The sequence below is a fragment of the Lepus europaeus genome, chromosome 10 (genome assembly GCF_033115175.1).
Source record: "Lepus europaeus isolate LE1 chromosome 10, mLepTim1.pri, whole genome shotgun sequence".
Lineage (NCBI taxonomy): Eukaryota > Metazoa > Chordata > Mammalia > Lagomorpha > Leporidae > Lepus > Lepus europaeus.
Genome location: NC_084836.1, coordinates 2,476,975 through 2,494,957, shown reverse-complemented (window position 1 = coordinate 2,494,957; position 17,983 = coordinate 2,476,975). Strand labels below are relative to the sequence as shown.

The 17,983-nt window shown below is 53.2% G+C and overlaps 1 protein-coding gene across 1 annotated transcript in view; it reads left to right on the top strand.

Annotated features, from left to right (window-relative positions):
- TBC1D22A (TBC1 domain family member 22A) overlaps window positions 1–17,983 on the top strand; it is a 367,129-nt gene that overhangs the window by 14,922 nt on the left and 334,224 nt on the right. Inside the window, exons 2-3 of the mRNA XM_062202659.1 lie at window positions 15,915–15,971; window positions 17,601–17,923. Of these exons, the coding sequence (XP_062058643.1) occupies window positions 15,915–15,971; window positions 17,601–17,923 (380 nt within the window). The remainder of the gene's footprint in view (window positions 1–15,914; window positions 15,972–17,600; window positions 17,924–17,983) is intronic.

The following is a 17,983-nucleotide window of genomic DNA, read 5'->3' as shown; positions in this document are numbered from 1 at the left end:
CAGTGCCCTGGGGTATGTCCCTGCTACCTCCTCTCCCCTCTCTCTAGTGTCCTGTCCTGTCCTTTGTGTAGATCATTGCACTTCCACGTGGCCTTGAGGCGCCAGTGACCCGTCTCCACTAGTTTCATTCGTTCCTTCTTCCATCTGAGAATCCTCATGGGTTGTGTGGTTGGAGGATTGTAAGGGTGTGAACACAAGTAATGGCCGATAACAAATTCAGTCTCTTTCTGTCCTCACTTCTTTGGCATGAAGCATGCCGGGCGGTCTGGCTCTTGGTGACAGACGGGGCTCTGGGGAAGCTCGCTGAGTGGCGCTGGTGAGCAGTGCTTCCTGCTGAAGGGCCCCGGCTGCAGCCTGCCCTGCACACAGCGGGGGCGAGGGGAGACCTTTTGTCCCTGCCGTCTGTGGTGATAGAGAGAGCATTCACGCGCCGCGCAGCACAGGCCCTCACAGAGCTGCATTCTCACCACCACAGCCGATTGCAGAGCAGCCTCATCCGCACACAGAGGAGCCTTGTGCCCGTGGGGGTCTCTGTCCCTCCCCTCCCGTGCACCCTGGCCGCTGCCCGCCTGCTGCCTCTGCTGGACATTTCATGGAAGAGGACTCATGCAGCAGGCGTCCTTTTGTGTCTGGCTTCTCTTAGCCTGGAGTTGACCCGTGCCGAGGTGTGGACGGGTGCAGTTCCCTGTGACTTGGGATGGGGTTCAACCCATTGCCAACTGGGAATCGTTCAGCCCACCTGGGCTCCTGAGCGTCACAGCTGCGCAGCACAGCACCCAGGCGCACGGGCTGACCCCAAGTAGGGGGCACTCCGTGCCTTGTTCTTTTAAAGCCCTAGCATCCATGGCGTGGATGGCCCTGTTTGCTCACTGTGTACCAGCTTATGGGTGTTTGGGCTGCCGCCACCTTTTGGTGTTCAGAGTGCTGCCCTGCGAGAGTTTGTACGTCCGTCTTCGCTTCTCTTTGGTGTATGCCTGGGAGTGGAATTGCTGGGTCAGTGGGCACTCTGCTTAGCCCGTTCCACACCGCTGCTGTGCCAGTTTCATCCACCCTAGCGTTGTGAGGGTGTCAGGTTCCCTCTACTCAGGCCGCCTTCAGTTTTTGCCATCCTGCCTGACATGAGTTGAATCTCGGTGTGGTTTTGATGGGCATTTCTCTGGTGGCTAATGGTGTTGAGATTGAGTTTTGGAAGATTTCTGTGTATGATGTAAACCAACAGGGCCAGGGATCCCTGAGGAGACCCTCACGTTTTGACCCTCTTGGTCTGTGTCTAGTGCATAAACACCTCACCTTCACAGAGCCAGAACAATTGATGAACACTGGAAGATCTTTAGACATTCAGAAAGGGCATGTGGACTAGCGTCAGGCTACCAGGAAGTGGACCTCTCTGTTCAGTGAAGGGAAGGGGGCCTTGCCTGACCACACGTGTGGCCAAAACTCCTCACCCTCCCCCAGATCAGCACCACTAGGAGCTTGCGAGTGTATACAAACATGATATGGTGTCATTTTGCTTTAAAACATTTTTATTTTATTTCATTTTAAAATTTGAGAGGCAGAAGAGGGGAGGGATGGAGAGAGAGAGAGAGAGATATGGAGGGAGGGGGGAGGGGAGAGGGAGGGGGAGTGTTCCTCTCCACTGTTTTGCTACCTAAGTGCCTGCAACAACTAGGGCTGGAGCAGAGCTAAAGCCACAAGCCAGTAATACAGCCCACGTCTCCCACATGGATGTCAGGAACCAAGTCTTGAGCCATCACCATTACCTTCCAGTATCAGCATTGGCAGGAAGTTGGAGTGAGCCAGAGGCCGGTGTTGAACCCAGCACTCGGATATGGGATGCAGGTGTCTTAGCTGCTAGGCTGAAGGCCTGCCCCTGGTTTTGTTTTTAAGAACATTTTATAAAGGATACTGTGTGCATTCAGCTTGCTCTTCAGTGTTTAGATTATGCAGTTTTCAGTGTTGAGATTTAGCTTTGTTGGTACGAGCAGCGTGAGTTCATTTGTGCTGTGGTTGAGTTTTCATTGTCTGCATATTCATTTGTTCATTATCAGTTGATAATGGACTTCTAGATTTTTCTCAAACCTTGTTGAACCTGTCTCCTTGTGTACTTGCATGAAGGTTTTCCTGGGTGTGGGCCAGATGTGGAACTGTCATGTGTTTCTGTTTTTCGTAAGGAATCAGTTGAGTTCTCTCTTCTAAATTTTTAAAAGTATTTACTAGAGAAGGAGAAGGAGACAGAGCTGTCCCGTCTGCTGTCTGGTTTCTCAGGTGCCTGCAAGCTCAGGGTTGAGCCCACTGAAACCACGAGATGGGCCCCAGTCCTTGTCTCCCATGTGGGTGGCAGGGACCCAAGTTCTCAGCCGTCATCTGCTGCCTCATGGGGTGTGCACTGACAGAAGCTGGGAACAGGAGCAGAGCTGGGGCTTCAGTGCAGGCGCCGTGATATGGGTCGTGGTCATCCCAAGCGCTGTGTCAACCCCGGTGCTGAAGGCACACCCCAAGCAGGTTCTCCAAAACAGTGGATTACTGCAGGGTTTTAAAGCAGAATAGCTTATAAAAAAGTTTATTGGTTTCTGTATTTTTTTAAAGGGAAGATTTCATTATCTGGAGAGAGGTAGGTGGGTTCCTTGCTACTTAATCTTTTAAAGTGGCTTTAGTTGGAGTCTGTTTTTCTTTTTAGCTATGTAAGACCAAATGAAAATATATTTTTCTTAAGACAGAATGAGGGCTGGCGCCACGGCTCAATAGGCTAATCCTCCGCCTGCAGCGCCGGCACACCGGGTTCTAGTCCCGGTCGGGGCACCGGATTCTGTCCCGCTTGCCCCTCTTCCAGGCCAGCTCTCTGCTGTGGCCCAGGAGTGCAGTGGAGGATGGCCCAAGTGCTTGGGCCCTGCACCCCATGGGAGACCAGGAGAAGCACCTGGCTCCTGGCTTCGGATCAGCGCAGTGCGCCAGCCGTGGCGGCCATTGGAGGGTGAACCAACGGCAAAGGAAGACCTTTCTCTCTGTCTCTCTCTCTCACTGTCCACTCTGCCTGCCAAAAACAAACAAACAAACAAAAACAAAAAAAACCCACCAGAATGAGTTTCCAGTTCCTGTTAGTCTGGGCTTGAACTTTGTGGAACATTTTGTGCTCAGTGAAACACAAGGGGGCTGCTGGGAAGGTTCAGTGAGTCTCTGGCTGTACTGGGGTGGAGAGCCTGCAGGCCTTGGTAATGCAGCAGCCTGTGTGAATGTGATGTGCGGACAGTGTGCTGCAGGGCAAACTGCGGCCCTGGGTCTTTTTTTAAAAAAAGGTTTATTTTCATTCATATGAAGAGCAGAGCGACAGTGAGAGAAAGAGAGCTCCTGCCTGCTGGTTCCTTTCCCCAAAGCCTGCAATCACCAAGTCTGGGCCAGGCTGAAGCCAGGAGCTGGGAACACCGTCTGGCTCACCCACTTAGGGGTAGGGACTCAAGCACTTGGAGCCATCACCTGCTGTGTCCCAGGATGCAACAGCTGGAAGCAGGGACTTGAACTGGCACTCCAACGGGGGATGTGTGTGTCAGGTGTGGCTTGACCCTCTGCGCCACAGCGCCCACCCTGCCCACCTGACTTGAGTCCTGTGACTAGACTGTGGCCTGATAGGAAGCATGCACGTGTTCCTGTGAGGACTGTGGTAGTGCGGTAGGAGGCTCACGTGTTCCTGTGAGGACTGTGGTAGTGCGGTAGGAGGATCACGTGTTCCTGTGAGGACTGTGGTAGTGCGGTAGGAGGATCACGTGTTCCTGTGAGGACTGTGGTAGTGCGGTAGGAGGCTCACGTGTTCCTGTGAGGACTGCGGTAGCGCGGTAGGAGGCTCACGTGTTCCTGTGAGGACTGCGGTAGCGCGGTAGGAGGCTCACGTGTTCCTGTGAGGACTGCGGTAGTGCGGTAGGAGGCTCACGTGTTCCTGTGAGGACTGTGGTAGTGCGGTAGGAGGATCACGTGTTCCTGTGAGGACTGTGGTAGCGCGGTAGGAGGCTCACGTGTTCCCGTGAGGACTGTGGTAGTGCGGTAGGAAGCTCACGTGTTCCCGTGAGGACTGTGGTAGTGTGGTAGGAGGCTCACGTGTTCCTGGGAGGACTGTGGTAGTGCGGTAGGAAGCTCACGTGTTCCTGGGAGGACTGTGGTAGTGTTGATGGATGCTGATTGTGGGATCGTTACAGGGTTCAGACTGCCAGCACTCACCTTATGGCATTCTCACCTCTCGTCCCAGTTCTGGGATGTGAAGCGGAAGCTCAGAGCAATTACTTGGTTAAAACTTTACGAGACCAGTAAGTGTTTGGAGCTGGAGCTTGAACCTGGACCTTTGGATTGTTAAACCTGGAAACGTCTCCCGGTATCAGGAGGGTTCCATGAAATTTCAGGAAGAGAACTTGACAGTGAGGCTGTGCTTGAGCTGATCAGGCTGTAACGTTTCTCTCTCCTCCCCCCCTTCCCCCCTTCCTGCCCCCTCCCTCCTCCTCCTCCCTCCCTTGTTCCCTTCCATGATACAGCAAGCATTTGATTCTGCTCCTGGGTTTTGTGGGCAGAAATTCAGGTGTGGCACAGTGGGGACACTCGGCTCTGCTGCAGGATCTGGGATGTCACTGGAAGACTCGAAGACTGTGACTGAAGTCAGAAGAGCTTGGGTCACCAGGTCTAGCTGTCCGCTAACGCAGGCTAACCGCTGGGGTCCAGCCAGTGCTGTGCTGTGTAGTGCTCCTGCGCTGGTGTTGCTTGTGGCTGCCTTGAGCTTCCTCATAGAATGGTGGCTGGGTTGCGAGAGAGCACCCGAGAGAGCAGGTGGCAGCTGGATTGCCTTTGAAAACAATTTCATCTTTATTGAGGTTAACATACAACATAATTCACCTGTGTAACTTCACATGCAACAGCATCACACATGTGAAGTGTTTAAGGAAAAAAAAACACCAACCCCTCTACCCTTTATCGTTCCCAGCCTCTCTCCTCCCCCGCCCCATCCCATCCTTAAGCAGCCGCTGTCTACTTTCTGTCAGCTTAGAATTACTGCCTGTTCCGGACATTTCATATAAATGAGAATGTGTGTGTGTGTGTGTGTGTGACTGAGCGCACTTAGCATGCCTTCAAGGTTTTATCCATGTTACAGTATATATCAGCACTTCATTTTTTAAAAAAATTTGACAGGTAGAGTTACAGACGGTGAGAGACAGAGACAGAGAGAAAGGTGTTCCATCCAATGGTTCACTCCCCAAATGGCCACAACGGCTGGAGCTACGACGATCTGAAGCCAGGAGCCAGGAGCTTCTTCCTGGTCTCCCATGTGGGTGCAGGGGCCTGTGGTCTTGGGTCATTTTCTGCTGCTTTCCCAGGCCACAGCAGAGAGCTGGAAGTGGAGCAGCCGGGACTCGAACCGGCGCCCATATGGGATTCTGGCAATACATGCAGAGGCTTAGCCCACTACACCACAGTGCTGCCCCTCTATTGAGTTTTAAGGGTTGGTTGGTTGTTCTAGATACAAGTTCTTTATAAGATACATGACTTGCAAAGAATTTATCTTATTCTGTGAATTACCCTTCTACTTTGTAATGGTGCCCTTTGAAGCACAAAAATGTTTAATTTTGATGATGTCAGATTTATCTGGCATTGTTGCTTGTGGTGTCAGAACCCTTTGCTTAACAAAGTTCACAAAGATTTACTGCTGTGCTTTCTGCTAAGAGTTTTGTGGGAGGGGCCGCGCTGTTGCACGGTGGGAAAGCCTTGTCCTGAAGCATGGCATCCCATATGGGCGCCGGTTTGAGATCTGGCTGCTGCACTTCTGATCCAGCTCTCTGCTGTGGCCTGGGAAAGCAGTAGAAGGTGGCCCAAGACCTTGGGCCCCTGCACCTGCGTGGGAGACCAGGAAGAAGCTCCTGGCTCCTGGCTGCGGATTGGTGCAGCTTCGGCTGTTGCGGTCAAGCAGCTAGTTGGAGAGTGAACCATTGGATGGAAGACCTCTCTCTCTCTCTCTCTCTGCCTCTCTTCTCTCTGTGTAACTTTGACTTTCAAATAAATAAATAAATATTTTTTAAAAAAGAGTTTTGTAGGTTTTGCTTTCTAAGATGTTTGGTTCTGAGTTCCTTTTGCATAGGTGAGGAGTGAGGCTGCAGCTTTGCTCTGCTGCGCGTGGACAGCTGGTCATCCCAGCACTGGCTGGACAGGCAGTCCTTTCCTCGTCCGGGGCAAAACTTGGCTTCGTGTAAGCGTGAGGATTTACCTCTGCACACCCAGTTCTATTTCTTATGTCAGGACTGTGCTCGCTCGATTACTGGGGCCTTTCATTTGTTTTGAAATCTGGAATTGTGAGCCCTGTCTTTGTTCTTTTTGAAGGTAATCTATTCTGGTCCCTTGAATTTCCATATGAATTTCTGGATCAGACGATCAGTTTCTGTAAGGAGCCAGCTGGCATTTTGATGGGATTGCATTGAATTTGTGTTGAATTTGAGAAGCTTGAACATCTTAATGGTGTTCAGTCTTGATATATGAGCATGGGTTTTCTCCATTTGTTTAGGTCTTTAATTTATTTCAGTAGTTCCCCCCCATCCCCAATTTAAACAGTTTATTTATTTGAGAGACTGAGAGAGGGAGAAACAGTGCTAGAGAGAAATGTCTTATCCACTGGCTCACTCCCCAATTGCTTGCAACATACAGGACTGCGCCGGGTTGAAGCCAGGAGTTGGGAACTGAGTTCACATCTCTACGTGTGTGGTGACCCTGCTGCTTGAGCCATCCTCTGTGGCCTCCCAGGGTGTGCGGTAGCAGGGAGCCAGGACCCAGAGCCTGCACTCTGACATGGCTGTGCTGTCCCAAGTGCGTGCTGACTGCTACACCAAACTGCCACCCTCAGCGTTTTGCAGTTTTCAAGGCACACATTTTATACTTTGTGAAATCTGTTCTCACATGCTCCTTTCTGGGTTGCTATTACAAGTAGAATAGTTTTTTTAATTTCAGTTTTGGGTTGTTGATTGCATGTGTGCAGAAACAGGATTGCTTTTGTATGTTGATTGTGCCTCCGCAGGCGTGCTGAGCTTGCTTTTTTAGTTCTGATGGGTTTAGACGCTTCCTGAGGATTTTCTCTTACCAGATCCTGTTATCTTGGTAGACGGTTTTACTTCCTCCTCTGAGATCTGGACGCCGTTCGCTTCTCATCCTTGCCTATTTTTTGCTGGCTGGAACCTCTAGTACATTGTTGAGTAAAAGTGGTGAGAATGGATATCCTTGTCTTTTTTTCTGAGTTTAGGGGGGAAAATTTAATCTTTCACCATTAAGAGATTAGTATGAGTCTTTTTGGTGTATATTATTTAAATATTTATTTATTTATTTGAGAAGCAGAGTTACAGACAGAGGGAGAGACAGAGAGAGGTCTTCCATCCGCTGGTTCACTCCCAAATGGCCACAATGGTCGGAGCTGAGCCGATCCGAAGCCAGGAGCTTCTTTCGGGTCTCCCATGCGGGTACAGGTGCCCAAGCACTTAGGCCATCTTCTGCTGCTTTTCCAGGCCACAGCAGAGAGTTAGATCGGAAGAGGAGCAGCCAGGACGTGAACAGGTGCCCATAAGGGGTACTGGTGCTTCAGGCAGGGGCTTAGCCCACTGGGCCACAGCGCAGACCCCTGGTGTATATTATTTAAATATTCCTGGTTTATTGAGAATTTCATAAAGAGGTGTTGAATTTTGTCAGATGCTTTTTCTGCGTGTATTGAAATGCTCTGGTGGATTTAGTCCTTTATCTTACATTGAAGGAGTTTTGGTTAAGCCAGCCTGGACTCCTTTTCATGTGTAGCTAGGTTTGACTTGCTGGTGTTTTGTTGGGTTTTTATGTGCTCAGTTGGGGTTGTTACTGATCTGCAGTTTTCTTTCCTTGTGATGCTTTTGTGTGTTTTGGCGTTAGAATCCTGGCCTTCTGGCATGAGCTGGGAGGCATTCCCTCCTTTTCCAGATCCTTGAGAGATTTAGGAGAATTGGTATTGATTTACATGTTTGGTAGAATGTACCTGTGACGTCAGCCGGGCTTTGCATGGCATGTGTCTGTTCACATTTTTGCTCTCTATTTGAGTAAGTTTCCGTTATTTGTGTCTTTCTAGGAATTTGTCCCTTTCACCTAAGTTATCTTGCTTATTGATATTGTTTGTGACTTTTGTTTGTAATAGTCTTGTAATTTGTTTCATTTTTGTGAAGTCTGTATAATGTCCTTTTCCTCATTTCTGACTTCAGTCATTTGTGTCTTTCTTTTAGTCATTCTGGCTGTTGGCTTGTCATCTTTTCAAAGACTCATCTTTTAGTTTTGTGGATTTTCTGAGGCCTCAGATTCTATATCAGTAACCAGGCTAGTTTTTTTTTTTTTTTTTTTTAAATCTCTCCTAGAGTATTGCTGCAGCCCTGTGGCTACCATGGCCCTGCGGCTGCTGTGGGTTCTGTGGTTTGTGCCACGGTCCCCTGGTTGCTGTGGCTCTGAGCAGTTGCCTCTTCTCTCTCTGATGGGGGTCAGGATCAGGTGAGTGGGAAGGGCTCCTACTTCCTCCCATTTCTCAGAAAGTCCTTCTTTGTCTGTCCAACATCCATGTAAGCCTTCGACAAGCTGGCTTCCTGTTTGGAGTACCTTTCACGCACAATGAGACCCCACAGAGCAGCTGTGGAGCTGCATGCATTGAAGCAAACAAACAAAAACCCAGATGGAGCGAACTTGCAGAAGGACACAGACCATCATGGAGACGGAGGTCTGCCATGTGCAGATTCACACTGTGTGACCCAGATCCGTGCCTCGAGGGAGGGGACCAGCACGTCCCTCACTCCAGAGGTGCAGGGCAGGTCAGTGGTGACCTCTGTGAATGACACGCACTGGGGTTTGCTGGAACCCAGCGTCTGGGTGGTGGTGTGTGGTTACCCATTCCTCACGTTGGGAGTCTGGTTTTGCAGGCTGCTGGGTGCCCGTGACCTGGGTGGGCCAGTTGAGCTCTCTGTCTCTCAGTTTTTCCATCTTAAGATGGGAAAGATCCTGTCTGCCTCTCAGGGTTGTGAAGATGAGACTCTGGCCATCTGCTGTCCTTTAGAGCAGCGTGTCTGTTGTCCTCTCTTGCTGTTCCCTGTGTTCACTCTGCGGTAGCCCACACTGAAGGACAGGGCACTGGGCCCCACGGGGGCTGTCGTGGGTGGTTGCTGCTGAGCTGTGGGCACCCAGTGGTAGTCACAGTGATGGGCCTCGCTTTTGTGGGTTTCACTCCTGTTGTGGTGGTACCCAGCGCCAGCGCCCACTGTCTCCTCCCAGTGGTCAGGGCGGTGCTGTGGTTTGTCCCTGGTGCCCCGGGCAGTGCTGGCTGAGTGGACGGGCCAGAGCTTGGCCTGCAGGTGTCCTTCCTGTGTGAGGGCCTATTGCTAACCCCCGTATCCACAGAGATGCATGTGGTGTTTCAGTTCTCTGCTTAGCAGTTTCGTCCGAGATCATGTCGTTCCCTGCTAACTTCTCCTGGGAGGGAGAAGTCACACATAGCCTTGCAGGGTTCCCGTCCCTCTTTTGCATCTCCCTCCTCTTCTGGGGGTGAGGGGGACCCTCGAGGGCACGCACTTCTCCTCACTGCAGGGATGGCCTGAGCTGCCACTTCCTTCTTCCCAGCTGCCCCTGTGTGGGCCCCTCTCTGCCTGGAGCCTTCTGCCTGCCCTGCTTGTCTCCTGAGTGTCAGCAGTTTTTCCTCAAGGAACCTTCCTTCCGAGACTGGCCTATCACGACGCTGCGATGCCAGTTCACCCCACCCAGCCGTGAGTGAGCTGTGAGGTCACCCACGGTGTGAGTGAGCTGTGAGGTCAGGCACGGGCGTGAGTGAGCTGTGAGGTCACCCACGGTGTGAGTGAGCTGTGAGGTCAGGCACGGTGTGAGTGAGCTGTGAGGTCACCCACGGTGTGAGTGAGCTGTGAGGTCAGGCACGGGCCTGAGTGAGCTGTGAGGTCAGGCACGGTGTGAGTGAGCTGTGAGGTCACGCACGGTGTGAGTGAGCTGTGAGGTCAGGCACGGTGTGAGTGAGCTGTGAGGTCACCCACGGTGTGAGTGAGCTGTGAGGTCACCCATGGTGTGAGTGAGCTGTGAGGTCAGGCACGGGCGTGAGTGAGCTGTGAGGTCACGCACGGGCGTGAGTGAGCTGTGAGGTCACGCACGGGCCTGAGTGAGCTGTGAGGTCACGCACGGTGTGAGTGAGCTGTGAGGTCACCCACGGTGTGAGTGAGCTGTGAGGTCACGCACGGGCCTGAGTGAGCTGTGAGGTCACGCACGGGCCTGAGTGAGCTGTGAGGTCAGGCACGGGCCTGAGTGAGCTGTGAGGTCAGGCACGGTGTGAGTGAGCTGTGAGGTCAGGCACGGGCCTGAGTGAGCTGTGAGGTCACACACGGGCCTGAGTGAGCTGTGAGGTCACCCACAGTGTGAGTGAGCTGTGAGGTCACGCACGGTGTGAGTGAGCTGTGAGGTCACGCACGGGCCTGAGTGAGCTGTGAGGTCAGGCATGGGTGTGAGTGAGCTGTGAGGTCACGCACGGTGTGAGTGAGCTGTGAGGTCAGGCACGGTGTGAGTGAGCTGTGAGGTCAGGCACGGGCCTGAGTGAGCTGTGAGGTCAGGCACGGTGTGAGTGAGCTGTGAGGTCAGGCACGGGCCTGAGTGAGCTGTGAGGTCAGGCACGGTGTGAGCGAGCTGTGAGGTCACGCACGGTGTGAGTGAGCTGTGAGGTCAGGCGCAGTGTGAGTGAGCTGTGAGGTCACCCATGGGCCTGAGTGAGCTGTGAGGTCATGCACGGGCCTGAGTGAGCTGTGAGGTCACCCATGGTGTGAGTGAGCTGTGAGGTCAGGCACGGGCCTGCGTGAGCTGTGAGGTCATGCACGGGCCTGAGTGAGCTGTGAGGTCGTCTGTGCTGTGCGCTGTGGTGTGCCTTTCTGCCTCCCCAGCTCATCGTAGAGTCAGTGGCCCACAAATGCTTGCTAAATTTTGCTGAGAAATTTTGGGCCGTAAAAGCGAACATTTGATATAATTAAAATCTTGTGCCGTGGACATGGGAATGGTGGACTGAGTAGCAGCTGAATAGAAAACTGAAAGGACCCAGTGTGCTATTTTAATGTGTGTTGAACATGGTGTCCTCAGGCCAGTGGGAAAAGAAGCAATTAAATAAATGGCATTGGAATAGTTTATTATTTTCTTTAGAAACGATTACCAAGCAAATAAACAGCAATAATAAATTCTAGGTGGATTGAGGATGTACCAAAAAGGAAAAAACAAAACAAAACAAAACAACACAGTGTGAAGCCAGCATGTAACCCCAGTATTTCTGGGGCGAGCCTTGCCCAGGATGGTCCCCAGCGTGGACCACAGGTGGGGACCATCTCCGTGACAGGAAAGCAGATACGCCATCCCTGTCAGTTTGCTGTGGCTGTCCTGACAAACTGCCACAAACGTACGCAGGCGTGCAGTGTGGGCTCCGGGGGCTGACGTCAAGCTGTGGGCCGGCTGCTTCCTCAGGGAGACTCCTGGGGAGGGCATTTCTGTCCCCCCTCAGGCTCTGGAGACGGCTTTGTTCCCGGACACGGCCCCTTTCCCAGTGTCCAGTCAGCAGTGTAGTCTCTGTGACCCCTGCGAGAGGTCCTCTGAGGGGTGGAAGTCCTCGTAGTTGGATTGAGCCACCTGGATGTCCCGGTGCTTTCCCATGTCAGGGTCCGTGTGCAGAGTCCCTTGTGCCGTGTGAGGTGACACACGCAGAGATTCTGCACATCGGGAAGGATGGGGACGGCTTTGGTGGGACCGCCATGTTACCCGCCACCCTGCCTGAAGGCTAGGACTCCGTGTTTATAGGTGTCTCACAGGTCAGCGCGAGGAGGTGAGGCCCTCCCTGGACAGTGGCAGCAGGAAGGGGCACTCGTGGACCAAGAAGGCGCACAGCCTGCACAGCGAGTGTTGCTCCTGACAGTGCCCGTCACGGGGGCCGTGGACTTGGCAGCCTGTCAATGTTTCGTCTTTAGATACTGACTCCAGGGACCTGCTCTGGCGTAGCGGGTGAAGCTGCAGCCTGTGGCACCGGCATCCCATGGGGGCAGCGGTTCAAGTCCTGGCGGCTCCATTTCCAATCCAGCTCTCTGCTAGTGTGTTTGAGAGGGCAGCAGAGGATGGCCCAAGTGCCTGGGTCCCTGCACCCATGTGGGAGACCTGGAGAAAGCTTCTGGCTCCTGGCTTCGGTGTGGCCCAGCCCTGACCATTGCAGCCATTGTGGACTTAACCAGCAGATGGAAGACTCTCTGTCTGCCTCTTCCTCTCTGTAACTCAGCCTTTCAAATAAATAAATAAATAAATAAATAAATCTTAAAAAATAAATAAATACTGCCAGCGCCGTGGCTCAATAGGTTAATCCTCCGCCTAGCGGTGCCGGCACACCAGGTTCTAGTTCTGGTCGGGGTGCCGGATTCTGTCCCGGTTGCCCCTCTTCCAGGCCAGCTCTCTGCTGTGGCCCGGGAGTGCAGTGGAGATGGCCCAAGTGCTTGGGCCCTGCACCCCATGGGAGACAAGGATAAGCACCTGGCTCCTGCCTTCAGATCTGCGCGATGTGCTGGCTGCAACGCGCCAGCCGTGGCGGCCATTGGAGGGTGAACCAACGGTAAAGGAAGACCTTTCTCTCTATCTCTCTCACTGTCTACTCTGCCTGTAAAAAAAAAAAAAAAAAAAAAAAGAAAAGAAAAAAAGAAAAAAAAAAAACTGACTTCAAGCCCAGTGGACTTTAGCTGTTAACAAATCTTATGAATGTGTATGGTGACTTCCTTGGGTTCCTCATAGAATGGAAGACAAATTCCCTTACAAGTGTAAACTTAACAGTTTTGTTGTCAGCACAGGATGTGGTTGGTTGTCATCTTCCAAAGTCACCAGGCAGCATGATCAGGTCTTAGGTGTACTTGACCGAGCCGTTACGGAGAAAGTGCTTCCTTACCAAGACTGGCTACCTCTGGCCCGTCAGGCTACAGAGTGAGAACACCCGCATGGGAGAGCAGGTGCACCAGCACACTCTGATGATCACATTGCAGACCTGCCCAGGGGAAAGAGTGACTTAAAATGTACCTTTAGGGGCCAGCACTGTGGCGTAGTGGATAAAGCCACTGCCCGCAGTGCCGGCATCCCATATGGGCACCAGTTCAAGTCCCAGCTGCTCCACTTCCAATCCAGCTCTCTGCTATAGCCTGGGAAAGCATCTGGCCCAAGTCCTTGGGCCCCTGCACCTGCGTGGGAGACCCGGAAGAAGCACCTGGCTCCTGACTTCAGATTGGCATAGTTCCGGCCATTGTGGCCAATTGGGGAGTGAACCAGTGGATGGAAGGTCTGTCTGTCTGTCTGTCTGTCTCTCTCTCTCTCTCTGCCTCTCCTCTCTCTTTATAACTCTGACTTTCAAATAAATACATAATCTTAAAAAACAGTGCACCCTTAACTGGTAACAGGCTTACTGGACTTCTTAGAGACACACCTATATGGACATATCTCCCTTCTTGTTCTCTTATGGGTTAAGAGAAAGTTAAGAATTCAAGTTTATGGGGCCAGTGCTGTGGTGAGATAGATTAAACTTCTGGCTGTGGTGTCGGCATCCATATGGGCACCAGTTCGAGTCCCAGCTGCTCTTCTTTGATCCAGCTCTCTGCTATGGCCTGAGAAAGCAGTGGAAGATGGCCCAAGTGTTTGGGGCCCTGCAATCTGTGTGGGTGACCTGGACAAAGTTCCTGGCTCCTGGCTTTGGATTGGCTCAGCTCTGGCCGTTGTGACCATTTGGGAGTGAACTAGCAGATGGAAGACCTTTCTCTCCCTCTCTCTCTGTAAATCTGCCTCTCAAGTAAATAAAATCTTAAATGGAAAAGCAAGTTCATGCATTAGAAGAAGCAGGAAAAACACAGGAATCGTCAAAATCCACTCTTATTCTGCTACTGACTTCAGTCCTACGCATGGCACGGATAAAGTCGGATTACTGGGTGCAGAAAGAAAGCCAGTTCTCGAATTCTTCTGAGGGCTTCCTTGCGTGTGGTCTGAAGTCCAGTGTCCGTACCCTCAGAGACGCAGGTTTTCCAGGCACGGTTACGCCCGGTGGGGCCAGTAGCGCTCGGTCCCTTAGAAGGAGCGAGTGGAGTGTTGATGCAGCATCAGGTCGTGGTAACCAGCCTGAGACTCACTGCTCCCTACGACTGGGTCTGAAAGGTCAATGCTTAAAAAAAAAATTTATTTGTTTATTTGAAAGAGTTACAGAAAGAGAGGAGAGACAGAGATCTTCCATTTGCTGGTTCACTCCTCAGATGGCCAAAACAGTCAGGGCTGGTCCAGGCTGAATCCAGGAGTCTGGAGCTTCTTCTGGGTCTCCCACATGGGTGCAGGGGCTCAAGGACGTGGGCCATCTTCTGTTGCTTTCCCAGGTGCGTTAGCAGGGAGCTGGGTCAGAAGTGGAGCAGCTGGAACTTGAATCAGTGCCCATATGGGATGCCCGCACCGCAGGCGGAGGCCTAGCCTGCTGTAGCTATACCACAGTGCAAGCCCTGAAAGGTCAATTTGAAGGCCAGGGAGGGACCCACTGCCATTAGCCTTTTTCCTGTGTGCTTGTATCCCAGGCCTGCCATTTCTGTGGATGTGCCCTGCAGAGGTTGTGTGCCAGCATTTGTTGATTGCTGTTTCCGTCATGGTGAGCGGTTTTAAACAAGTTAAAGGCCTCGCTGTTAACGCTGTTGTGTTGGTCACGTTGTGTGTGCCCTGTGACGTGAGAGGAGATGGCACAGGCCATGGTTGGGGTCTAGGGCTCTGAAAAGTTTCTGAAAAGTTTTGAAAATTTCAGGGTAACAGTAGATTTACAAGGATTTGCAGGGAAATTATTGGAGAGTCCACGTGCACCTCATCTCGTGCTGTTAGGTTTGTATTTGCTGTGCATATTTTCTTTTTGTGTATCAAACAATACGTAGAAAATAAATTATTTTAGCAAAGTAAAGGATGAGGTCGTGATCCGGGAAAGTTGTGCTGTGTTCTGAGGAGGTGGGGTCTCCCGCACTCAAGGCTGTGTGAACACCTATGTCTGTGTGTGTCCTCAGCACGCGTCGCCCTACTGGCCTCTTCTGAGTCGGCCACACCAGTTGGGACGTCTGGCGACAGTGGCTGCAGCAAACAGGGATTTTTGTCCAGGCTTTGAGTGGCAGCTCAGTGGAGCCACCACAGCCGTGCTCTTCTCCTTTCTGCCCCCATGGTGGCTGCTTCTCTCCCGCTTGCCCCGAGCCACTTCTGTGTCCCGGGAAGGGTCGCTGGGGGAGCTCCGGTCCAAGGGGTGCTCATCGCAGCTGGCTTTTCTGTTCAGAAGGCGAATGCCTCTTCCTCCTGGGCCTGCTCCGTGTCCGTGGCCAGCCCTGGGGTCTTGGTTTCTGCCTGCTTTCCCATCGGATTTTCTAATAAAGCCATGGGATCTTTTTAAAAATTACATTTGCCTTCATTGTCTAACTTGGCTTTCGATCTTCTGACGGAGTGGTCCCAGGTGAGAATTCCTGGTTAAGTTCTGGTGCCCGTGCCAGGTGAGAATTCCCAGGTGGTTCTAGTCCTGCCCACGGCACAGCACAGACTGCGGTGGCCGTGGCTTGCTGCCGCCGCCGTCCTGAGGGGGTGCATGAGGTCTGTGGGGTAGTGGCACCCTGTGCCAGCCCCATTCTCAGGGAGGGCCTGCGTGCCCACTTGTCTGTGGGCTGTGGGCCTTGACGGCATGTGGGTCCCTCCTAACTGGGCCCTCAGGAGCTGGAGTGGCCACAGGACGCGTGGCTGCGGTGGGGAGTTGCCCCTCCATCCTGTGGGTTGCTAGGTACTGGTCCTTTTCCTGAGCCTGTTGAGCTCTTTGGACAGCTGCAGAAATGCTAGTGTGTTTTCCCTTTCTCTCTGAACAGCATCCAGCACGTGTACGGAGCGCAGCACCCGCCGTTTGACCCACTGTTGCACGGCACGTAAGTGAAGCTTCACCCTCTTCGTCCTCACATGGCTTCCTGGCCCTCGGATGCTGAGTGCCGAGGCCGCCAGCGCCTGCCGCTCCCCTCAGCTCCCTGCGCTGCCCTGGAGGAGAGTGGGTTTGCGTTCAGCTAACGCGGGTCATGCAGTTGCTTCGTGTGGCCTTGCTGGCCGTGCTCAGGTCATCCTGTGGAGGGGAGGGCAGTCGTGGAAGCCACAGCCTGGTGCTGGAGGGCTGGGGTTCACAGTAGGGCCTCAGGAGAGCAGGGAGCAGGGAGCCGGCACCCTCGAGCAGGTTCTCTCCAGCACACTCTGGCTCACCCACCGGTGCAGGCGGGAGTGGAGGTATTGGACTTGGTGTGGTTGGGGGTGGGGGAGCCCATGCTGTGTGTTGTCATGTTAGGCGGGATCTCGCTTAAGTCGCAAGTCTCCAAGTCTGTGGAGAGGCCTGTGCTTCCTGCACACCCCCTCCTGCTCCACACCTCAGCAGGAGCTCCGCTGAGATCCGGGGAATGGGAGCAGGTGTTTGCAGGTCCTGGCCCATGTGCCTGCTGATGGCAGAGGCTGCTCCGTGTGGCTCTCCTCCTCCTGTCTGATGGCAGAGGCTGCTCCGTGTGGCTCTCCTCCTCCTGTCTGATGGCAGAGGCTGCTCCGTGTGGCTCTCCTTCTCCTGTCTGATGGCAGAGGCTGCTCCGTGTGGCTCTCCTCCTCCTGTCTGATGGCAGAGGCTGCTCCGTGTGGCTCTCCTCCTCCTGTCTGATGGCAGAGGCTGCTCTGTGTGGCTCTTCTCCTCTTCCTATTGGCTTCTTCTTTTTTTTTTTTTTGACAGGCAGAGTGGATAGTGAGAGAGAGAGACAGAGAGAAAGGTCTTCCTTTGCCGTTGGTTCACCCTCCAATGGCTGCCGTGGCCGGCGCACCGCGCTGATCTGAAGCCAGGAGCCAGGTGCTTCTCCTGGTCTCCCATGCGGGTGCAGGGCCCAAGCACTTGAGCCATCCTCCACTGCACTCCCTGGCCACAGCAGAGAGCTGGCCTGGAAGAGGGGCAATCGGGACAGAATCCGGCGCCCCGACCGGGACTAGAACCCGGTGTGCCGGCGCCGCAAGGCGGAGGACTAGCCTATTGAGCCGCGGCGCCAGCCCCTATTGGCTTCTTATCTCCATGAACCGTGTTTGCTTTTTCATGTCACTCTCAGCTAGATGAAGCCACCTTTTTACTTAATTTTTAAAAAGGTTTATTTTATTTATTGGAAAGGCAGAGGGAGAGACAGAGAGAAACAGGGGATGAGGGGGGAGAGAGAGATCTTCCATCTGCTGATTCATTCCCCAGATGGCCACAGTGACTAGGGCTGGGCCATATAGAGGCCAGGAGCCTGGAACACCATCCAGGTTCTTCCACGTGGGTGGCAGGGTTTCAAGTAGTTGGGCCGTCCTCTGCTGCTCTCTCAGGTGCTTTAACAGGGAGCTGGATTGGGAGCGGAGCAGCCAGCACTTGAATGAGCCCTGCCTGTGGGATGCCGGCATCGCAAGCTGCGCCTTAAGCCACTGTGCTGGGGCGTTCTCTTCTAGTTGGTTTTGAAGGGAGTGCTGTGAAACCTGAGCAGGCCAGTAACAGCGCCTTTGCCTTGCAGCTTGCTGAAGTCCACGCCCAAGGTGCCAACCACCCCGGTCAAGGCCAAGAGGGTCAGCACCTTCCAGGAGTTTGAGAGCAACACCAGTGATGCCTGGGATGCTGGGGAAGATGACGACGAGCTGCTGGCCATGGCAGCCGAGAGCCTGAACACCGAGGTGGTCATGGAGACGGCCCACCGTGTCCTGCGCGACCACAGCCAGCGGCAGGGACAGCACATGGTGCAGGAGGCACCGGCTCCCGAGGCAGAGCCGCCCGCAGCCCCAGCTAGTGACCTGCGGCTGGTGAAGTCTGTCAGCGAGAGCCACACGTCCTGTCCTGCAGGTAGGAGGGAGCACGGAACAGGTGATGTGCGTCTGCTCAGGGCTCCCCTTCCCCTGTGGC